Consider the following 24,491-nt stretch of genomic DNA (forward strand, 5'->3'; position numbering starts at 1 on the left):
ACTTCGGCACAGCGTTGCCCACAATTTTCAATTTTGGTTTTCTAAAAAAAAGAAAAAAGAAAAAGACTGTGTGTAATTGGGACGAAAATTGCGACATTGTAGTCCTGAAGGCTTACGCTATCGAATGAACTAATTATGTCAGATTGCGCTTCAACTGCTTTAAAAATCTGCTGGATATGCATAACAAACGAGCATAATAAAAAGTTAGCAGTAGCGCAGCAGTGAACGATTACATGTACCATATATGCATATCCGTGTATGTGGCTATTCGTTAGGCATGCTACTATCCCCAGCGGCGGGGGTGCCTGTATATTGACATTCACGTTTCGTATTCACCTTTCGCAGTTGTCCCACCAGATATGATATAAGTACTACATACGTTTCGTACCCAACCTATCGCACGATACCAGCTGCTTTCGTGTGTTCGAACAATAAACTCCTAAACCTAGCGCTCTGGCCATGTTTTTTTTTCGTTTTTTTTTTGTTTTTTTTTTCTACCATGCCGCTACTGCATAGAGCCCAGTAGCCTGGGGGAGGCTATTATTCCTGCTTATATAAATTGATCCAGCCCCGGTGTGATTGATTACCCCGTCGTCGTGCCGTTTTAGCGCCTCTTGTACTCCGCTTGCTCATATAAGTGTTCTGTTTTTAATAACCTGATATTTCATTTTTATTTATTTTTATTTTTTGCTAGCACGGCGCGCGTCAGGCTTCTCCGGTCAATAGTCTCGGTTACAGTAACCGTCGTTTGCACAAGCACTCGGGCTTATAGTGTTTTTCACGATTTTTACGACTATAGTCTAATACTCTTTACCAACTACAATAAATAAATGATGACGATGAGATGGGGTGTTTCACCGCGGTGGTGCGGTACCCTACCCCATTGCACGTGGAACATTATGTGAAGATGATGAAGGAATGATGAAGAAGAAAGAACGGAACAAGAACAAAGATGAACGAGAAAGAAAGGAAGCGTCTGGAGCAATCCAGTGGACGACAGGAAGTCCATGAACAGGTGAAGAACCCGACGATGGAGCACAGGATCTTCGTAGGGGGCCAATGAGTGCAGCTAAATTGAGCGGCCTCTTGCTGATACGGGCAAGCTCATCACACAGTATCCGCCTTTGCGAACAGTAGAGTGCACATTCCGTAAGAATGTGCTGGATGGCCGCCACGACACCAGAAGTGGAACAGAGGCTTGTGTCACAGCATCTGATCACGCACTTGAATTGCGGGGTGAAAGCCACATTGAGACGGAGTCTGCGCAGGAGGGAGGTAAAATGGCGTAATAGACAGACAACTACGAAAGAGCTTGCGGACCTGTAACCGTTATTTAAAAAAGCAAAAGGCTATAACAACGAGACTACAAATGGTCAATGTAATTTGAACGCACTGAGTGTATATCTTATTCCGCTCATCGACAGTTTTCACACACAAAGAAAAGTTCTTAGAGGAACATGTGTTCCGATATGGACATGCTACCTTCAAGAGGCTGTCGCATCCGGAGGCCCACCTATGAAGCCGATACCACTGTGTTCGGCATCGGCCAACACTCTACCTGGCTCCGCGGTTGCAGAAGTTCCGGCGGCGTGACGTCACTCAGTAAGCGAAGGAGTGAGAGGGTGGGCGCGCAGAAGAGGAAAGGCGCCGTCTAGACGCCGCATAACCAGCATAACTCCATGAGACGCTTGCACGGCCGCGGCATTCCTTTTCTCAGAGGCGTGCCATCATTGGCCGGATACAGAATGACGTTGTCTCGATTTTCCAGAGAGGGAATTCCGGCATACCCACAATATCCGTGGTCTGCTCTTGTCTTGTATTCCGTCAAATGACAGTGAAACTACATCAGTATTTCGCATGGGATTTTCGATACCGTGGTCAGTGTCCGCGAGGAATTATTTATTTATTTTATTAATTTGATTATTAAGTGACACCATAGTTTCGAAATCGACTGGAACGGATGTGACCGTCTCTTTCAGGAGCTGCCACGCGAAATATCTGCTTTGCGAAGCATGCATTTCATGTGATTTTTTTTAATTTTTCCAACCAATCAGTCATTCAATCATTAGAAAATTAGTTTACAATAATGCGCGCAGCTGCGGCGATCTCTCACAGCTCCTTCTGACGTGTTATGACGTCAGATAATCGAGCACTATTATTGGCTACATTCCGGAATTCAATTAAAAAAAATTATTGCGACAAAAATTGATCAAACTAGCCGTCAGTCGTGGCGAAAGTTCGCTGATACTGTGCACCTCATAATTCTCGGCCACGTAGAGTTTTTTAAAATAGATTTTTTAAACACGTTAAGCTGAAACATCCTGCATATTGGTGATAACTTATGTTCATGGTTGTGTGAGTATGTATGCTAGTTAGGTATCGGCCGGGATAAGTGTTGAATTTCGATTCTAATTTCGCCTCCAGTAGTATTCCTAGGTCGCATTTCTGCTGCACACTTGTAGCGCGTCGTATATCTAAAAATGAAATTATTTCTTCCACAGGACCTATCCACATCTTCTCTCACCCGCAAGTCAAAGACCCCGAGCGTGTCAACAGTCCGTGGCGAGGATGACATCTACGAACTTCTGTCTGGTGAGTTGGATGGAACCGACGCATTTAAACGGGCGAGACTCGTAAAGTCGACTTCACCCCGTGTCTGCGCTGTCGTAAACGAAGTTTACAGCGTTCCCGCTCGGGCTTGCGGCTTCTAACTTCTCCCAATGTCATCAAAGCAACCCCTCCGAGCACGTTCTCGGTCTAGCCGGTGATGCTTTTAAGGCACACTCACCTCGAAAGATGAGCTTCCTTACTTTCGGAAACGACCAATGAAAGAAAACCAATTGTTTGGATGTAAAATTTACCCCCGCCAACTTCCGTACGTTGACTATGCATAGAGGTGAGTACGGGTAACCGCAATAATAACGGCGCAGTTTTATAATTTGTAGTGGAATGTACGTCCATCCATCCGTCCTTTTCAGATCCATTTCAGTTCTTTTGCATGGTAGACTTGTAGATCAAAATCAAACGCCAAAAAAAAAAAAAAGACACAAGAAAGTTTGGCCTCTGCGTTGGAAAGAGAATGTACTTTCGGGTCCGGTTTACGAAATAAACAGAGGTGCAGTGTCAGCGTCCGTGTCTGTCGCGATGTTAACGTGTATTTAATCGCAAAGTTACACCGATGAGTTCTATGTGATGAAAAACAGAGTGGGAAAAGGAGCGTTAGTTCGGTTGCCGTTATCGTCACCGCGCTTGGAGTGCGCTTCCGTTTCGGTTACCGAGTGAAATCCCGGGTTTTCTCCAACAGTAATATTGACGAAAGCAGCATCCGTGAGTTCGAGAGACGAAGGGACACGGGAGATACAAACAAAACTACACGCGAGAACACAGAAACGCGTGAGGCTTGTGTCTGCATGTCCCTGCGTTCCTCCAAACTCAAGGGTGCTGCCTTCGTCGATCTTACACCAGGACGCCTTCCTCATCGGTATCTTGTTCATCTCAGTAATATTGAGTGGTGTGTAATGAAGCAGTTCATTATTGAGCCGTTCCATTGCCGGTATTGGAAGTGACGTAAGTATGACGTGTGTGTGTGTCTTCTGCTCTCTTCTTATAGGCTGTGATGAGGTTGGAGATCTCAGCAGTCTAAGCACAGTTCAATCTGCACCGTACGGATTAAGCGAGCTGGGCGATGGATCTCCCACGGAAGACAAAAGGGACGTCTACAGCCGCATCTTTACCAAAAGGTGCGCACTTTGCTTTCTAGTGATCTACACGTGTGTTGCACCTGTTCCTGTACATACCATTGGAGTCTGCGTGCTGGTTTGCGGGCGCTCGCTGAAATACCGCAGTGCCACTGTATAATTCCGCGATACTTCTTCGAGCATGCCCTGCATATAGAATACAGAGTGCATTATCCCCCGCGTTAGAAGAGAAGAACGAGAGGAGAGAAGCAGACAGTCACAATGGCATCAAAAAAAGTGTATAGGCACACGACAAATACAGTCAGAACATGGCCTTGCAAAGCCACCACATTAAATCACGTTTCGTAGAATGCCCAGAAATGCTGCTCTTTCTTCTTTTCACTTTCCTGTTTCGTGCTCATATTTGTCTTTAGCGCTCTCAAACATGTTTGATCCCCCCTTATAACGCCATCGGTTTCGTCGACCGCCGACGAATCAACTTTTTTATGCTCCGGATGTCTTCGACGCCTGTTTCGGGAAGATTGCCTCGTATTTTCGGGCGACCAGCCACGTAGGGTTTTGGTAATGCAGTCGCATCGCAACCGTTGGCAAAGAAACAAGTAACCTATAGTGTCACACCCTGCAAAATCGAAGCCTGTTTTCTTCTCACCCTGCGCACAAAACCTCATTGGAATCCCATCTTCACGATGGTAGTAAATAACAAGTAAGATTCGAAGAAACCAACGCGGGTGAGAGAGCTGGAAAAGAATGTGCCTTTCCTCTGTTCTGTCACGGCAAATTGTCGATCAGGAAACGTGACGTGATGTGATGTCCCTCTTTTTGTTTCTTTACTCCGCTTGTGTTTGTGAGTCGGCGGCAGTCGATATAGATTCGTCTCCTTAGTCGTAAACACAGGGATGGATTTCGCTTGCACAGGCGTGTATGGTTTTTTTGTATGACATCATAACTTTGTGGGACGAAATAGATAACAGGATGACCATAACGCGGTAACGGGCCGTGGCGGTGGCCGTTGCTATGAAGGAGGCCTATGAGTGCCCCTTACTACTGCCGTGCCCTGTGAGTGAACGGACGCGTTTCTTCCGACGTGGTTTCTTCACACTTTACCTCCTCTGCGCACCGTGTGAATGAGTTGGAGCCGCTCATTATTTAAATAAAAATTCAAATGAGTTTCGTGAAAAAACATGACTTCTAAAGCAGGGCGCCGTCGGCATTAAAATGGGTACTACCCCCTTTTTGGGACCTTCAGTGGACACCTTTTAGAGAAAAATCTGCCACCGAAGCGGGTCATTTGTTGCAGTAATTAATTGGTTTCGGTTTACTTATTTTTTGTCGCGGCTGGTCGCGGTGAAGCGCAAAAGGACGCTCTTCCACTCTCATGGCCACCAATGAGTTACGTCCTTTTGCACTTCGCCGCTACCAGCCACGACAAAAATTTGTAAACCGAAACCAATTATTCACTTCAAGAAACGACCCGCTTCGGTGGTAGATTTTTCTCTAAAATGTGTCCACTGAAGGTCTCAAAAGGGGTAGTACCCATTTTAATGCCGACGGCGCCCTGCTTTAGAAGTTATATTTTTTCACGAAACTCATTTAAATTTTTATTTAAATAATGAGCGGCTCCATCTCATTCACACGGTGCGCAGGTTTTAGGCGGTATCGGACAGATACTTGTAAAAAAGAAAGTGTTTCGATTGGTGCACCGGTTCGCGAATTATTTAGCCCGGGGATTTAACTGAGACACCCGATATAGGGAGCAATCGAAGTGGTCTGCTGTATGCAGAACGCGCGTTTCCTTGAGTCTTGAGCAGACACACGTTAAAATGTCCTGGCTAAAAAAAAAGATGTAATCCTAGTGAGTGCATGTCATCCACGTTGTTTCTTTACTGTCCTAGTCAACGGAATATCGATTCACGCAAGGTAGACTTTTCGAGACCATGGTCCCTAATGCTGAGCACTCTCGTTGGGATAACGTGCGTCATAAATAGGCGTGAACTGCGTGGCCTGTTCCGTGCATCACAAAAGCGATCACGTTCATAAGTACCGCATAACTTTATGGCTCCACACAACGACCCTCCCAGGATGAGTAGCCACGGAACGAGCTTGCCCTAACGAGGAGTGTGGGACGAGGAAGTGGCACCGCAGGCATCTGTTTGCGCTTCACAGGAAGTGAAATGGCGACCTTTGCATTGCATTGCCGTGTTCCTCGTCATGGAGGGCATTGCAATTAAGGCGAGCAATCAGGGCAGCGGCGTAGGCAGGGGGGGCGTACGTGGCCGAAATCGTACCTTTGGCACACTCTAAAAACAGAACTTCACCGCATTGCACGCTCTGCACCAATCGCTACCACTAATGATAAGGTTAGCGATAACACTATCATCCGTGGCAATGGTTGGCGCACAGCGTGCTATGCGGTGAAGTTCTGTTTTTAGAGTGTACATTCTTAAAAATGAACTTCACCACGTAGCACGCTCCAACCAGCATTGCGAATGACATCGTCCTCTCCCCTGATTTGTTGAAAACGGGAGGCGTACGCCTTTTTGTGACGCTTATGCGGAAATGTTAGTTGTCACGAAAAGGCGTACGGCCCCGCGCTTTCCACAAATCAAGAGTGACTCTGTACAATGGTTGCCCTTCAGCGTGCTATGTGGTGAAGTTCTGTTTTTAGACTGTAGAGCATTTGGGAGAGGGAAACGAGGGTGAAATCCTCCTCTCCCATGTAAAGCGGCCGTAGAATCCCTTCCGAAATATTGTTCTGGCTACGCCCCTGAATCAGGATGTATACCAGGTGTCTATGGGAACATCACCATCCCCCAGGAATAATCTAATGAAAAAAAAAAAAAAAAACTAGTCACGGGGCGGATGTTCCGTCACGTCTTATGTCGCACAAACGCGTGACGCCGGAATATCGAGAGCGGCGTACTGCGTACATAGCAGACGACACTATCGGCCCTGTCGTCTGCTACGATGGTAGAAGAGCACGAAAAGATATGACGTTGAACGCTCGCGCTCACGTGGCAGCAAAAAGCTGTGACGTTTTGCGCATCTTCTGTTGGAGCATGCTGGGTAATCTCGCCCGTGTTGATACACGGTCACGCGAAAGATCATGCGATGCTCCGTGAGAAGGACACAAAAGCGTGAGAGTGAAATGTGTCGTGCGTTTTCGCGTGATGCGGTTCCTGGAAGGGAACTCATGTTTCCGTGTCTCGTCTTACGGGCTAGTGTTGATTGCATGCCGTCTGGCTTAGTCACAATGACACTCCTTGCAGCCCGTTGCTTTCCCATGCAATGTCTCGAATTTGATGCGCTATTATTGAGTGCGTGTTCAAGTCGCCGCATATTTATGATTCCAGTGTTGCCTTTTAAAAGTCTTCTCGGTAATTTCTTCTATTTTTCATCTTACTGTAGTCCATTACCGGAGATACGGTCGAAATGGTACGCCTTATTGCGAATATCTAGTCTCGTTGGAAACGCATGCCGTTAAAGTCTGTTTAACGAGAAAGCCAGCATATATATAAGAAGAAACAAGCACATGAGAATGTGTGGAATCCTTCTCGACAGTCAGGAAAAAGGCATTCAACCGTCGTTGTTATTTAGTGCGGCGACAGGTAACAAAACGGAACGGAACGTGCGTGTTCTTCTGGCGAGCGATCTCCAACGAGAACTTTTCGCTATTGGAGAAGCCGAGTTCTCGCGCAGGTGGCGAGACCATCCCTCCCGTATTGTGAGGCGAGGCGCTGAGAGCATCGTTGATTTCCCTCCATGAATTTCATTAGTCCCACCACCACCACCACCACCACCACCACCACCACCACCACCACCCTTCATCTTTCTCTCATATGTAAATACTTACGGGAATGACTGTAGATATAACCAGTACATATCGTAGCTATTGTCACTGTGACACCAAGTTGACGCCAAGTTTTTAGGGTGTGTTGTTGTTGTGTGTGAAACCAATGTGCATAATATTGTCTCTAGTTGTAACTGCATGTTGTATGGTAGTGTCTCGGATGTGTTGTATGTTGTGTGTTGTTACCGTCAATAAATTTTCCTAGGACAAAACGAAAATGAAATAAAAGGCACACTTCGGCTGACGTGTGTTTAGGAAAAGACAGCTAAGACGAGAGTCTTTATATCCCTAGTTGCAGGTGCCTTGTTGTAGGACTGTAGGCCCCTTATTGCAGGCCCTTCTTGTAGTATTAGAAGTCCCTTGCTGGCAAGCCCTTGCTTCAAGTCCCTTGTTGCAGGTCTCATGTTTCGTCGCTGGTCCTGTGTTGCAAATACCACATCGCACGTCAATTGCTTAGTGTTCACGACAGCGCATCTTCAAATCACGAGTCGCTGAATTATTGTCTTAACTTCGAGCGAACATTTCTCTTGTCCTAGTAATTAAAAAAAAAAAAAAAATCTTCCTATCCCATCTCTCGAAACTTTCAGGCATTCCAAGTGGTCTTTCAGAAGCGGGACCGCTTTGAGAAGTTATGAAGAAAAAAATAGCTTCCCGTGCCTCGTTTACTTTTATACATGTTTGCACATTCACTATAGCTTCCGTGGAACATGATTGATCGCAACAACAGAACCCTGTTTACTCACGTTCCTTTTCTTTCTTTCTTTTTTTTTTTTCGTACAACCTTCCCGTGTATATATGGTGCTTGGCGTAGCATGCATGAGGCAAATTCAATAAGAGAGCCTCGTCAACAATTAATCATTCCGGATCGTGGTCGCAACTTATGTTTTTGTTCGCGTCTGTTTGTTTGGTGAGCACGGCTTACGATGGTCGTACAGGTACTTTTAGGTTACGCGACTGTATCTTAATTAACGGGACTAGAAAACGGATGAAGCACACTGAAATGTGCATATGCTTATTCTGCTAGAAACAGATAAGCCTCGCTGGGATTTGCACTCTATACATATGCTTTATTCGTTGAATTGCAGGCCGGCTTTGTCAGTTCTGCTGCGCCAGATGTACGCATGCTAACCCTAGACGATTTTTTTTTTTATTTCAGGAATCGGAACTGGGACAAGGGCTCGCTCAGCGGTAAATCCAAGGCTGTGAGGATTGTCAAGGGCAGAAGCCAGGAGCTCCAGCCGGTAAGTCCACGTGTCAACGCATTTTCAAACTGCAGTATATTGTAAGCCGTTGTGGCAGTGTTGTACATGCCGGTTTTCACCGCTTCCAGATTAGTGCCAAAACGACATCCGGTTTCACAGCAAACACGCTCTGCGCCAACCACTGTGCCGATTGATAGGGTTATCGCGTCTTATTTGAGGAGAGAGAGGGTCGTATACGCCGTTTTGTGACAGTTCAAATTGCCCCAAAAAGGCGTACGCCTCCCGTTTTCTACAAATCAGGAAAGCGAAAGATATAATTCTGCGTGGCGGCTGGTTCCGAACGCCCTTAGTCGCGGAAGGACCGGAAGTCTTCGTGGCAGCGGAAGTCGTGGCGTGGGCTTGTTTGTGTTTACCCAAGGATGTCATGTATACGTGCCTTATTGCACTTTTCATTTAGTGCCTTTCAGAGTGCCTTATTCACTTTTTATAGTTCATTTCTATGCAAGTATTTAAAAAAAGAGAAAAAGAAATATAAACATAAGAGGGATATTTAGTAAACCGGTCTTGAGCGAAGGTTCGTGAACAGTTTGGCGTTGCGTGCGTGCGCATGCGCGTCTGGAACCGTTCGCGCATTTAGGAATGGTTTGGGAAGCGGGAAGCGTTTGGGGATGAGATCGGAATATTCAGGGAAAGCGTGACATGAAGCCACTTCCGAAGACCGTGTGCGACCTCCAAGAGCTGTCATTACGAGTCGGAAACGAGTGTTAGAAACCTAGAGGTTGCGCCATGTGGCTTATTTGAAAACCCGTATACAGGCGAACGGTAATTACAGACGTGGTCAACAGCGTGGCTCAATGATATAGATCACCAAGCATGTTGATTTTTGGCAGAGCTACAGGATGACGATCATAACACACGACTGCCTTCTAACAACTGAGTTGTTTATTGAGCTTAAACTGAGTTTAAAAATCAACATGCTTGATGGCAACGAGCTAGCCCAACATAAAGTTCTGCCAAGATAGTTCGTACGTCGTGCCATGCGTGGGAGGACTGATCTTCGCTGAGCAAAAAGGAGGGCAGGCCAACGCCATCAAGTGTGGGATTACATGATGATGATGATGATGTGATTGATCATGCTTGAAACGATGTTATACCCTAGTCAGACGGCAAACATAAGTCCGTTAGCGGAACGGCCGTTACTTCGCCTGTAGTCCAACTACCATTTCGAATGACATCGTTCTATGCGCTGATTTGTTGAAAATGGGAGGCGTACACCATTTTTGTTACAATTATGCACTTCATAATTGCCGCAACAAAGCCGTACGCCCCTATTTTCAACAAATCAGGGAAGAGACGATGTCATTCGAAATTGTGGTTGGAGTACAGGTGAAGTAAAGACGGACTTAGGTTTGCCGTCTGACCAGGGTAATATTATATTTATTTTTATAATTGGGGGTTTACGTCGCGAGACAACTGATATCATGAGCGACGCCACAGCGGTCGGTCTGTGGGTTGCTTTTGCCCACCTGAGGGTTCTTTAACGTGCGACGAAAGCTCACCAGGGTAATAGTTTTTAACTACCGGCGTGCGTCCCACCATGCATCACGTTTGCTCATCTACTCTGCTATTTAAACGCGACATGATGAAAACTCAACGCCGAAAGGACTGGCTGACGCGACATACCAAAACTACGCACGATGGCTACGTGTACGATTTCTAGTCTTTACGGTTGTGCCGAAAATGGCAACTTGGCAACGGTTCATGCCTTCTCGGTCCAATAAAACACCCCAATGCGTCCACGAAGGAGTGTATACGAGCGGAAAATACTAAGGTGTCGCTATCTCCTAAGTTCAGATTATAAACCTGAAGCGTGAATTGGGTTCTACTATTCATTAAAAAATACATGATTTTATTCATAAAATGCAATATAAAGAACTCGGAACAAGTCTAGTGTCTGGAAGTACGATTCAGAGTACCAAAGAGTCTTGACCTTGAGCTCCTAAGTACCAGGAGAGAGAGAGAGAGAAAAAAGCACTCTTACTTTCCTCCATCAAGTTTTGTCGCGGGAAGTCAATATTGAACTGGACAGGTATTGTGTATTTACAACAAAAGGTACTCTTCGTAAACCACATGACAGGCAGCTGCAGCCGTATCTGCCACACGTGGATGCCTTCAAGTACAGTTTCTTTGTGCAGACTATTGAGATTGAGAGAACGGGCTACCTGCTATACCATTGTAACCAGCCTATACGACACTACTGTGGCACTACGACGTTTGGACGTGTAGAATTCTTCTATCAGGGTAGTGTAGCTGTGTTATATCTGTGTGTGTATTTCCCCTCTCCTGTAACGGACAGAGAGAAAGTGTGCGTGAGAGGGAGAGAGGGAGAGACGGATGGCCGGGACACAGAAAGAGAGACTAGAGGCTGACACAGAGAGACAGGCACAAAGACAGGCGCGCGTATTAACGGCACGACACTAAAGTGCCTTCATCAGCAACCTTTCCAGCTGTTCTCCGTCCCACATATTTGAGAATACGCTGCGTCAGCCGTCCGAGAGTTGCGCCTTACTATAATATGCAATGAAACTGCTCGATGTCGGACATTTGCGGTGTTATCTATTCTCGTTCTTCTCACAGCTGTTACCGACCTAGAGAGTAAGCGGACCGCTTACTCCGCAGGCGCTGGCGGACTGAGGTATTATGTCCTTGATGATGATGATGATAATAATGATCTTTCTGCACAGTTGTGAGTGGTGCAACACCAGTTTGTAATGCTGCCAATAAGGCACTTATGTGACGGGAAGATGGGGCTGCGTATTATGTAGGGTTATTACTGCCTGACAATCAAGGATGGGCATCGAATGTGTGAACGGAGATCGTTGTTAGATAAGTACATCGTCCAGTTTTGAAGAGAGAAGTGCGTGGAAAAGCAGGGACCGTAAACAAAAGTGAAAGGAGAGAGTTCTCGATGCCAATAGGTAATGCATTATTTTCACGTTATAGTGATGCTCCACGTTTTTTTTTTTCTCCTCGTTTGACTGCGTTTTCCAACGCAACGAGCGCGAGCATTGGTGACTATGTTCGTAGATCTACCTTTCCCTGTTTGTAAACAAATGACGTCATAGTGTTCGACAGCGCCACCAATTTGGTATAGTTGAACTACTCTCGAAGCTAGAGGCGAACGAGGTCGCGCCCGAAAGCCTCGGTCTTGACGGGATTACGATGGTCCTTGAAAGGGACGCGACCTTCGGTCCTAGTTTTCTTTCAGTAGGAGGCAGCGAACAAGTGCCCATTCGTGGAACCCAGCCCACCCCTTCCGATTTGTTTCGGTTTCAGTCTGTCTACCAACGTCATGATGACGTTTCTCAGGTAGAGGTCTATTCCACGATCCTAGTGACCGAATGAGTGGAACTGACTCTGTCTAGAAGTCCACCCAAGGGCAGCCCGTATAGCATGGCGTGGCGTTTACGGAAACGGCGGTGAAGTTTGTTGGAAAGAGCGGTTGGTCGCCCAAAAACCAAAGAAAAGAAAAGGAAACTAAGCGCACATAACACATAGAAATACCCCGTATCGCCCGTAGCGGAATGTACAATAAATGACTGACTCTTCTATGGACTTGGCGTCACTAATAAAATCTCGGTACTTTATTATGGCCTTCCTTCAACGACTCCGAAACGAAGAATGTGCAGAAAATATTTCTCCTCCAGATATTTTTAACGTGCAGAAATGAACGACTGAAACTTGGAAAAAGCGAGGCGTCGCTCGTAGTCTATGTAAAGACCCGATTAGGTCCAGTACAAGTACAGCGCTGTATGACTTACTGAGTAGTGCTCTGCGCCGTGAAATGAGAGTTGCCACGTGAGATTTATTCTCCGCAGTCTTTGATGGTTGAGGTTTTAAGCTAGCCACCGGAATTATGGAAAACGACCCGAAATCGTGGCAAGATCCGCTTTTTCTTGGCGAAACAGACCATCCTGATGAGTTAAAAAAGGTAGCAAGAAACGCATGCGGGTGATCAATCGTGGATTTTGGCAAAAGCGATCTCCGAAGAATCTCCGGAAATCAGAAATCAAGAAATCCGGAACTCCAGGAAAACCAGAATCAAGGAAATATCCGCAGGTGTGGCAACACTTGTGTCATCCCGCCTGCTGCTGCCATCTGGAAGCGAACCGGTGAACGAAGAGCAAAGAGGGAGAGAATGCGCGGCATGAGGGAGAGGAGGGTCGGTCGCTCAATTGGGTGGAGCCTCGATTGACGTCATCGCTTGGAGTGCCTCGCTAGGCTTCTCCGGACGCTGACTTCAACTACATGAAAAAAAAAAAAAAAAATGCATGCGATTTCCGATTTCCGGTTAATCATTTCAGTTTGTATAGCGTGTGTATTCGCAGCGGAATATTAGCCGTTTCCGGAGCACTTAGTTTATATTGTAAATTTTATGTGGACATCCCCACGGAATATTCTGGTGGAAGAGAAAGCGAAAGTGGCCCATGGCGGTGCCGCCTGTTGTGTTGAGTATTCGCACGGCGCTGGAGTACACGGAGTGGGTACTGCCAACGCCACCTAGATAAACCCTGATTACTCGTCGACGTGACGTAACAACTAAGGGTCAGCCAATCAGGATCGTGTTTTCAACGGCGGTAGCCAATCACGAACGTGATTTCAGCGGTAGTAGCTATGAAGACGAACCACCGTCGTCTGCGTTTGGATTGAACGTCCATTGAAAGCCAGTTCATTAAATTGTTGGCGGCATTACGGAACCAATAAATTCCACGGAATTTCGAAGCGTACGCGCTCAAAGATGCTCACCGCGTTTGTCCCTGATGTCCGCCATTTGCAAACAAGGCCAGGTGAGGTGAACATGGTGCCATCTAGGGTGGCTTCAAATATGGCTGCCGGTTTATCTCTCTATTTCACTCTCTATCTCGTTGGGTCACGGTCGCTCCTCCGCCAGATAATGCAAAATGTAATCCATCATGCTCTCTCTGCCTCCGTATTGGCTGTTTAGACTGGCCACGTGACAACACGGTGCGTGGTGGCGCTGCAGTAGTTCCCCTGGCGCGCTATTGGGTCTCCCCATCTCCAACGGCGTATGTAGTTGACGGACTAGATTTCTTTTCCTTCTTAAGTTGAACGCAAGTATGCTAATTAAGAACGGCACGCGCAAGAAAAAGAGATACCCCTTCCGCCCTCGCGTTTTGTTTTCGAACTCAACGGTCCGCATTTGCGTCATCGGAAGTTCAGATTAAAGGCAAACATCGTGTAAGAAATTGACGAGATCCTTAGTGCAGTTAACGAGAAAACCGAAATACCTTTACGTAAGAGGTTTGATGCATGCGACGTGGCTCCTTACGCTAATAACTTATGCATAGACAGGTGAACTTTTGCTAAAGGAATCGCTGGGCGTTGTTGCCTTCGTGCATGAAGGGATAGAGATAGAAAACGTTCTATACCTTTGCCGATACTGCCTCTCTAGTCCCGCCTTAGTCTTATAATCCCTCGTCCTCTGGATATCAATATTTCAGTCACTAATCGAAAGTTTTTTTTGCAGTAAAACTAGGCTTATAGACACGCTTACTGATACGAGATGGCTGGTGTTCCTTAATGATGCATGCATAATCCCCGCATCATTGTTGTCCTATGAAATCTCGTAGGGCGACGGGTCTCGCAACACTTATAAAAGCTACAGGCCTCTTGTAAGTGTTCATTACCCCAGTAGTGCTTAGAGCAGGGTACGCATATCAACCATATCAATGTTCCTATCCTAGAGATCGCAAAAAGAAAGCGAGAGACAGAGAGAGAAGTGAGTGAGGAATACATTTACGGAGTTACAAGCGTGGCGTCTTCTTCCCACTCAAAGACCTTGACCTTTAAAGGGGCACTGAATTACAAAAATTACTCTTTGTGTAATGAAAGATGCCGTTACCTTAACAGCAATACAAAAGGAACAGGTTTCGTCCGTTGCGTCGCTCGTATATAATATAACAACCTCCCAAACAACCTCCCGCGATGATTGGGCAAACCGCTTGAGGAGACCAATAACAGGCTGTTCCTTTTGTATTGCTGCCAAGGTAACGCCATCTTTCACTCTGCTAGGAGGAATGTTTACGCTTTGCTGTCTCTTTAATGGATGGAAGAGGATGCATCTGATTGCTTGTTTTAGCGATTCAAATAGGCGCTCTTGTATTATTATGCCAGTGCGTTTATACTCGTATTCGGTGACATCCATTAGCGTGTGCATCCTGTTCTATTGTGCCTAATGCGCTACGTTTTGTCTCTGAAAGCTCTCTGTCGGGCTCTGCGTGCCTCAGTACGCTCCTAACGAGCATATTCAAGTCGTGAACTCTCATTTTGCGGAGGAGGCACCTGTTTCTCTTTTATACTTGCGGTGCGTTGTGTTTCCGAGCCCCTTCTTTGAATTTTTGAGTGTAACACTGGTTCTGTTCTTTAGTTATATAGTTGCCTAGATATCCTTAGTGTTAACGAAAGGAAAGTTAGGTAGCAAGCGAGCTGGTGGTGACGATCCATGACTTGAAAACCCGAGACGAGGTAAGGACGATAACAGACAAACACAGTGCGTGTTTGTGAGACCGTGTTTGTGTTTGTCTGTTATCGTCCCTACCTCGTCTCGGGTTTTCAAGTCATGGATCCTTAGTGTTCCTTTTCATCATCATTGTAACCAGGGTATAGAACAACGAAGGATAAATACCTGATGTAAGCTTCATTTTGAGGACAGCACACTTGTAACTTAAGGTGCCTCCCGTGTCATGTTTGAATGGATAAAGGAAGGGAGGTCTTCCTTGTAGTCCTGCACTTTTGAAACAGAACTTCACCACATAACAAGCTGAAGGCCATCCACTGCGCAGAATGATGCCGTTGTCATTCGTGATTTGTCGAGAGCTCGGGTCGTACGCCCTTCTATGAGAACTCCATAAGTGTCACATAAAGGGGCACGCGCACGTTTGCAACAAATCAAGGGAGAGAATGATGTCATTTGAGAATATGGCCGACGAGGAATTCTTTTGGACGCGTAAATTCTTGTTCCGAAGGTGAGTAACCTTTCTTGTTACGCTGATTTTCCTTCAGGTGCTTCTGTGTTGTCGAGAATTGATTTTTTTTGCAACCGTTAGTTAGTCGAGCGGCATGGTTTTCGTCGAAATTGACGTTGGCCAGAAAAACGTGCAAGCGAAGGCTTCCTTTAAAGCGTGCTTTGCCTGCATATCATCACTGTATTGCCGTGAAGCTCTCTTCACAGGAGCATCTTGGCAGGAGCTGGGGTAGCCGTCTTCCTGGTCCTCTTCCTTTGTGTTTATCTTAAAATATTTCCTCTTTCCACTGGGGGAGAACCTTTCTTGCGTCACATTTTCAGACTCGCGTTTTTTTTTTGTTTTTGTCGTTTTCTTTTTCGTTTTTTTTTTTTCTTATACACTCTAAAAACTGAACTTCACCGCATAGCACCCTCTGCGCCAACGATTGCCACGAATGATAGGGTTATCGCTCCTGATTCGAAAAGAGAGGGGGGCGTACGCCTATTTGTGTCAATTTGGATACATAATAATTGACACAAAGAGGCGTACGCCTTCCTCTCTTCTCGAATCAGAAGCGATAACCGTATCATTCGTGGCAATGGTTGGCGCAGAGCGTGCTATGCGGTGAAGTTCAGCTTTTAGAGTGTATGGCTTCAATCCTCTTGACCTGCAAGCAGGTGTGGCGTTCAATCCAGCACGACTGCATTGATCAGGAGCCGATCCAGTCGTGTGATTGATATATGGGCACATAGGTTTTTCTGTCATAATTTGTGATACGTATCCGAAATGACCATTCCACATAAATACGGTTGCTCCGTATTCAGTACTGACTGTTGCGCACGACTCGTTGTCTTTCGCCCAGCCCTTGTCAAAGACATACGAGGCTCAAAAGTACTTCGTTGTGGCACAATGTCACACAGTCATGCAATAACAATGTCCTACAAGATTTCCTTAATATTCTGTATGGGAAGCTGAAGCCGCGGCTCGCGTATCTCTTCGAGGTCAAGTTCGAACATGCTTCGAAGAGCCGTCGGAATTTTCACCGGCGCCGTTCGACGCGTCCGGGGATTGCCCCTAAATTGCCACTCTGCTTCCGCTGACGTACCCTCGATTCCGTTGCACCCTTTCCACATTGCCTGAGACACTCTATTTCACAAATCACTTTCCGACGAAGGCCTCATGTTGCCAGGCCGTCTGGACAAAATTAGTTACCCGCTAGAATCGTACCGGGCGCATTAACCCTTCTCTCTCACTCCATTCTGAGAATGTCTAGCGGAAAGTTGCCAACAAAAGTTTCATCCCCACGTCACCCGTTGATCTTGGCTCAATTTCGCGCCGTAAATTGAAGAGCGAGCCTCGCCATGCGGAAATGAATCTCGCCGTTTCCGAAAACGCTGTCGTCGGCTTTGAATCGGCGCTCGTTCTTTTGAATAACGAGGAGCGAACGCGCGTGTCGTTGCCGAACGCCGACTACGACGACGCGCGAGTGGTCGGAGACCCGGTGGCGTCACTCGCAGCCGCAGCGCCCTCTGTGCTTTCGCACGCGGAGCAGACGACGGTTGGCGCGCGTACCATCCTAGTTTTGCAACCGGGAGGGGGAATGCTCCTCGTGCTGTGTGGGGCCCGTGACATCACTTCCTTTTGTCGTCTGCTATGAACAACAACGAAGGAGACAGCACCTTGAGACACTGCCGCACTTGGAGCAGTAACCGTGCCGTGTAGAGCGCGTGGACGTTGAAGTGTACCGGGACGTGTGTGATGGGATAGGGTGTCATGCTCCCGCGTGGTAGCTTCGTGCTTCTGTGGCTGGTCCCATGGGACCATGCAGCTAGTGGTACGTGCTAGAGGGGCCGCCAAGGCCGGATACAAAATGCTGAAGCGGGTGCACTCACACATGAAGGTGCGGAAGCCAGCCTTCCTCGAGGTTGGCCTGTCGCAGGTGAGTTGAGCTGCACTAAGTGTGTCCCGTCGTCCCGCTGCCACGTAGCAAACTTGACGAGTCTTTTTGTTGTTGTTGTTGTTATTGAACAGTGTTCTTGTTCACTGATAATCACTCGCTACCGGCGTGCACCAGCTTTCTCGTTTTAGTTCTGAACGCTCTTTGAAGAAATCGGGCATAAGAAATATACACAAAATTGAACATCGCAGTGTCCCGAATGTGTTTGGAGTAGCTGTGTTGGAAGGCGTAGAGCATGTTGGCCGAAACTGATCACGGAAGAACGCACTCAAGACAAAGACTGATGAACAGCGTTCAACGCTGTCCGTGTCAGTCTACCGTGCGTTCTACCATGATCCGGAGTGACAGTTACACGAGTAACGGTCCTGAAAATGCAGCGAAGCAAAGTTGGTCCTGTCCCATAGTCACTTTCTTGTGCATCGTTTGTTCCACCATGACTTAAACTTGCATTTCTTACTCATCATTGTAAACTTCAGCTGAATTAAGTGAAAAGCAGTAAGAAGTTTAGAGCTAGCTTCAGAAAAAGTAATTGCATGCACAAAACAACGAATAATCTAGTAAAGCTAGTAGCTCCAGTTCTTATTCATAATGCTGGATTACCAACAATTACCAATTACGCAATGTTCTGCCTTGATCGAATGTAGTAAAGTGCTTATTACACCTCATTTAATGTTCATTTACGCACTGGACAAGCCCGGCACACTTTAATGTCTCCTACCGTAATTTCGTCAGTGTGGCCAACTTCGATTGTATAATCGAAGTACAGGTTGAACAACGCCATAATGAAGCTCGTTGTGAACTTTAGCGTCTTTGTTTTCCTTATTCGTTATATGCACGCGGTCTCACAACTGACTGAGTCATATCCGGAAGAACACAGGGCGTGTTCATGTTGAAACCCTTACACTAGCTGCAGACTATGAGAATACTTGACTTGTTTATGCACGTCACCCGTTGCAATATAGCTACACAGCGAGGTAAGGTGCAGTTTGACGCGTGTTGCTTACTTCGTACGTGAAAGACGTGAGGTCCTTCCTGTTCTTCCGTACAAGGTGCGCTTTGAGTCGTAAACAGTAAACATGCACTGACGGCATACTTGAACCGCTCGTTTCCACAGAAGCGACAGCTTCTTCGTTCCGTTTGCAGGTATACTACGCTCCTTTCGCCGCTCAGAACACTCTGTGCGTGTAAACTTGTAAAACAGCTGTCTGCTCTGAAGACTGTATGTTTGCGTTAGGCAAACGTATGTTCTAGAACTTGGATGGTTGGATCTGCGGGAAAAGTTGAAAGCGATGGTGGTGGTGCACGCTGGGCAAACTGTGGCTCACTTTTTTGACGGCAACTTCACTACTTGGAAAAGATAGAACCCGCGGCGTTAGCTGAGTGGATGAAAGCACTTTATCATTGGTGGTAGTTCCAAGGTCGCGCTGTAGACTGGGAAGTGGTGAGTTCGACTGTTGCCACCAGCTGTGCTGTGTGAGGTTTTTCTTTGTTTTTTTCCGTCAGACTTTCCAGACAAATATCGGTACAGTTCCCCCCTGAAGTCGGCCCAGGACGCATATTAACACCATTCCTACCGGCTTTCCTCTCTCCATTTGTCCACGTCTGTACCCCGCTGAGAGCCACAGTTGCTTCGCGGCGCTAGCACCGTATCAAAGAAAACAAGGGAAACGGAAACTGTGAAACACGGGGTCACGAAATTATGGCGGCTTACGATTAATTAATTAATTAATACGGCTTATGATAATCTATCGCACATTTCATGACGCGGAAGCTTTTTTACAATTTATTATTAGTGTTGCATAAGGTGTGGCCCGTAGTAGTTGAAATGATACACAGACAAACATTAATGAGAATCCACACGGTAATTTTTTTTAGGCCTTTCAGTGCGTAAAGGGTGTGTTCTTGTAAATAGAAACACCGTTTTCTATTCCGCAGACTCAACTGAAACGTGTAATAGTAGTGTTGAAAAACTATTTCCAAAAACCCAGAAGAGATTTCGAAATGGAATACAGCCCATGATATGGTATTTCCTGGAGACTATGGTCTTTGAAATGGCGCTTTTTGTAGAATGCACCATTTAGAAGGGTGTTTTCCAATGCACCTTTATGTATGGTGCACAGCTTACACCTCTTACATCACTGAGGCCATAAAGGACAAGCCATTTTACACCCGAAAGGTGTAAAAAAAAATACTGTACAGCACCGTATATAAGAGTATGTAGCTCCGCTATTGGAACGCCATCTTGTGATCGAGGATTTCGCAACATGAAAATGGGATTTCGTTTCTACGAAATCCGATCTCTTCAGAACCCGTTTCCCCCGTTCTTTTGCCAATGCCGGGGAAAGATAAAATTGGGGTATTTTGCTTCTTTCTGCTCAGTATTGACCAGTATTGACCGAAGTGTTGCCTCATGTATCCTCCGGTGCCATCTCGGACTGACTCCTCACGTTCCCATACGCCGTTCGATACTATCCAACACACTGGAAGCAGACGGGGTCACTTATCGTGAGAGCCGACGACATCTCCGAACGACAGTATTTTTGTTAAAAAAAATGAAAAGAAAAAAAGTCGTTATCGCCCCTGCGTCTAGCGTTTTGTCGAAACAGTGCTTCGAGGTATAGGCCCCAAAACTTTCTGGACTTTCTTCTTCTCGACTTTCTGCACTAACACCTGTCTTCAAAAATACATTACTGTCAATAACAACATCAAACAATATCAAGAACTGACGGAGTCGCCTCCCCCCTCTCTCTCTCTCTCTCTCCCCACCCGCCTGCCTTGTGCTTTTGGACGTTTAACAAGATGCTTCTATATGAAAGGTCACGTGTTTTTCACATACGTCGCAAAACGTCTGGGGAGGGGGATACGTTTATTGAGAAAAAAGAAAAGAAAGAAAGAGAGGAAAGGAGGAAACGTCAAGGGTTTGCGACATGATCCGATTTTGCACGCTTCACATCACGTCAACAAAATTTTTTGAAGGTACATCAAAAGCCACGAGAGATGGTTTCGTACCGATAAAATGCACGGGAAGCATAACTTTGGGAAGAAAAATAATAAAATGTTGATAATAAAACAAATAATAAAAATGATATTGAGAATAAAATAAATAATAAAAATAATAATGAACGTTGAACGTTTCGATGCCTCTGCGGGCATCATCACCATCATCATCATCATCACAATAAACAAAGCGCTGTCCGAGTCCGGTCGACAAAAACGGGAAACTTGTTACATTGACAACCTGCAACGTACGCTCTCCCTCTCGAGAAGGCCGACAATACGGAGCGCTCTCTCATTGGTCTCCACAAACAATTTGTCCAATCATAGTGAGAGATCGTTTGAAAAGAACCAATCCGAGGCCTCTCCGCATCGTCGGGCTTCGTGAGGAGGAGAGGGAGCGGGAAAGCGATCGCGTTCCTTTTGTAGTGTTGTCATGGTAACGGCATATTTCATTCTGCGAAGAGAAAATGTTGCACTTTAGTGTCCCTTTAATACTGAGGTTATTGCATGCAACACCGACACGGGCCTCTCCCTAAATGTTAATATGAAGTACACCGTTTTGCTCATGTGTTTGCTGATGATGATACCCTTTTGTAGACACCGAAACGTCCAGCTTTTAATTTTGTTTTCTCAAGTTATGTCGAGCCGGTGTATTTCATGCACAGCAGAAGCAGAACCTTTTACGGAGGAAGCCCAACAATTCAGTGCTCGTGCCTGCTCCTCAAAGAATCCGCGGAGGCAGCATTCTTCAAATACTTTGAACTGCCGTTCACGCCAGGCGCTATATCAGCTTCGCCGTTCTACCCGCTCTCTCTCTCTCTCTCTCTCTCTCTCTCTTTAACAGCTACTGGAATTATAGCGTTAATTTGTCCTCGCAACCGTTATCCATCTGGTTTTATGTCGTAGACGGACCTGGACAAACGAGGAGCGAAGAGCCAACACTTGTATTCATCGAGTATCAACGTAAACACGCAGTAAAGGGAGACCACTTTAGCGACAGTCGCCCTGCGCAAGAGACCAGAATAGAAACAAATTATTGTTTTCGTCATCGAAATGAGGGCTTTTGCTGGTCCATATAGACCGGATAGAACAACAAGTGCTATACCGATTGTGTCGTTCTAGCGGGGAGCTTTTCGAAAATCGGCTTAACGGATGTTTTTCGAGCAATTACGGCAGACAGAAATAACGGTGTGCTATATTGCCCCCGTTGCTATGTGGTCTTCAGTCGTATACGAGATAATGAGTGCGTCCGTGTTGTGCCGAAAGGCGTAACGACGCTTTAAAGAACCTCCGATTAAGGACTGATAAAGTGCAATACAAGACATGGAATCGTGATCAAAGCGTCTAACAGCAGGGAAAAGGACTTTGCTCAATGTTATGCTAGCCATATACGTCTTGTTATTGTTGGAGGAAAATTTAATATAACGTGGTAATGCATAGAAGTGTGAATAGGACAATTAGTACAGCAAACAAACAGCAGTAAACCTCAATTTTCCTCCCGCAATGCGAACCAGTTAAGGAATGGACGAATGGTTCTACTTTTTTTTGTGACTCGTGAAGAAATTTCCAGCCCTACCGAACGACTAGTCGTTCCTGTACATGACTTACATGGCTCTTTTACCGTGCTTATAGTATGTAATACCAGAGTCCTTCCACAACATGCGCCACAACATTCATAGACTTCGTCCGTGAGAAGTTTACGAGAGAAGTTTACATGACATATTGAAAAAAAAAAAGAAAGAATGAAAGAAAGAAGATTAAGGAATGTGTTGGCTGGCGATATATGAAGCACCGCGCGTTAGTCACATTGTTATCCAGATAAGCACACCCTCCTTGTTTGGAGTGACAAACTAGGATTGGATTGGATTGGATTGGATGGGATGGGTGGAAGAAGAATATGGGCGTGGTGACTTTTGCAGCTCAGTGGCGTTACCGCTTGAGACAAGTTCACTCTCCCAGCTGCTGTCACCGCGGTGCCGTAGAAGATCTAGAGCACATTCTTCTTCACTGCGCACACTACCCACCTTCACGAACCACACTCTCCGGGTCTCTTAATCAGCTGGACCCTCGCTCCCACTCTCTTTGCCAAAATTGCTTGGTCCCTGGCCACATCCAGCCCACCAACGCTCTTCCCTAAAAGCTCTTTTGAAATTTTTGGACACCATGGGGACTTCGATCCTTATTGTGAAGGGGCTCATTATTTCATTCCCCACATCACCACCAGCAATGGGGTAGAGCATCGCCCCTGGCGATGAAACTCCCCCTTCATCATCTCAAAATAAAGTTGTTGTTGTTATTGCTTGGGTGTGGGTGGTGTCATAGGTACTATGAGCCGGCTACTTGAAAAGACCTAAAGCTGATGGGGACGTCAGCTACAGTAGTGGCGATGCCCACAGCTGTGAGGCCAACAACGGCAAGCTGTTACCGTCACCACCACCACCACTACCACCACCACCACCTAACGCTAACCTTTCAGCGACTGCTTGGGGTATGGGAGGTGATTAAACAAATGGAAGGAGAATTCTACTAGAAGCAGTATGCTAAGGGAAAGAAGTAAAAAAAGTAGATACTGTCAAAGTTATCCGCGCTCAGTCGCCGCTGCATTGTCCTGCACGCCGCCATAGCCATTCTGCGTCGTCGAGCAAACGACAGCGAGGACATTCACACCGTGTCGAGTGACGCATCTTTCACCATTCGAGGTCTCCATGTGTGCCCGACCACCAGCCGTCATCCGTCTTCGGCCACGGAGTCATTACGGTTTCTAACCCTCCTCGGTGGAAGGAAGAAGGCCTTTTCATAAACCCGGAAACTTCAGCGGCTGTAATCTCTAACGTAAACGGACGTGTGCCGCCGTGACGTATCTGCGGTGCAAGAAACTAATCAGTGACGTGCCAGACGCCGTGTCCGCGTCTCATTTTTCCCCTGGCTCTTTCAGCGAGCGGTAATAATCAGCAGACTTTCATTTCGCCGGAAAGCCTGTGGCTTTCTGAGACCTTTCAGATTCAACCGGTGCTTATTCCACCTTTATATTGTTACTATTACGATTTCTCTTTTTCTCTCTTCCTCTCTCTCCTTTCTTTTTTTTCACTAACCGCGAAATGTCGTTGCTGCGCCTCGCAGTTTTCTCGACTTCTTAAGCCCCGTACCCTGTGGAATAAGAGAGGAAAAAGGAAAACGGTGGGCTCGGCTGGCGTCATATTTCTCATCCGTTTCCGCTTCGATTTCGTTCTTGCGAATGCAAGCCCGAACCTTGACGGTGTACTTATTTCATTCTTGTGTTTGCTTCTTCTCCTTCTACTACTTCTTGTCTCGCTCTCGGTGTGAGGCGTCACCTTTTCTGCGAAGGGAAAGTTTCTTTTTGCGTCGGGTGCTTCGGAATTATTGCTAAATCACAGCTGTTCCCCAAGTTCTTTAATACATTCTAAGAAAATAAAGAAAAAGTAGTAGTATAAAATAAAGAAAAAAATAGTTTTGGTCCTGCATGGGGAACATTAGTCCCCCCTTTCGGTACTAACCACAACCATTAGTCTCTTTCGGATCTAAATGGACGGACATTAATACGACGCTTATAGGGACTACTTGCACTGCAGGGGAGTAAGTTGCGGGGTCGCGGGGAAAAAAAGGTAGAGTAGCTGAAATCAATGGGACTCGAAGCTGTACTTGCTTCCCAGTTTACTCATTTTTTAACTTAAGGTTTGTTTAGGGTTAGGGGTTGTTAGGGTTTTCTTAGGGTTAGGGTAGGGGTTGTTTTACTTAGGGTTTACT

The 24,491-nt window shown here is 46.2% G+C and overlaps 1 protein-coding gene across 6 annotated transcripts in view; it reads left to right on the plus strand.

Moving 5' to 3' along the window:
• Window positions 1–24,491, plus strand: part of LOC135371141 (pleckstrin homology domain-containing family G member 5-like) — a 250,282-nt gene that overhangs the window by 116,944 nt on the left and 108,847 nt on the right. For 5 of the 6 annotated variants that reach the window (XM_064605170.1, XM_064605169.1, XM_064605172.1 and 2 more), the window contains 3 exons: window positions 2,502–2,592; window positions 3,611–3,740; window positions 8,702–8,786. In XM_064605170.1, the coding sequence (XP_064461240.1) occupies window positions 2,502–2,592; window positions 3,611–3,740; window positions 8,702–8,786 (306 nt within the window). Of the gene's footprint in view, window positions 1–2,501; window positions 2,593–3,610; window positions 3,741–8,701; window positions 8,787–17,370; window positions 17,712–24,491 lie in introns of those variants that run through there. The other variant, XM_064605174.1, reaches the window with a different exon arrangement.

The sequence above is a fragment of the Ornithodoros turicata genome, chromosome 10, assembly GCF_037126465.1.
Source record: "Ornithodoros turicata isolate Travis chromosome 10, ASM3712646v1, whole genome shotgun sequence".
Classification (NCBI taxonomy): Eukaryota; Metazoa; Arthropoda; class Arachnida; order Ixodida; family Argasidae; genus Ornithodoros; species Ornithodoros turicata.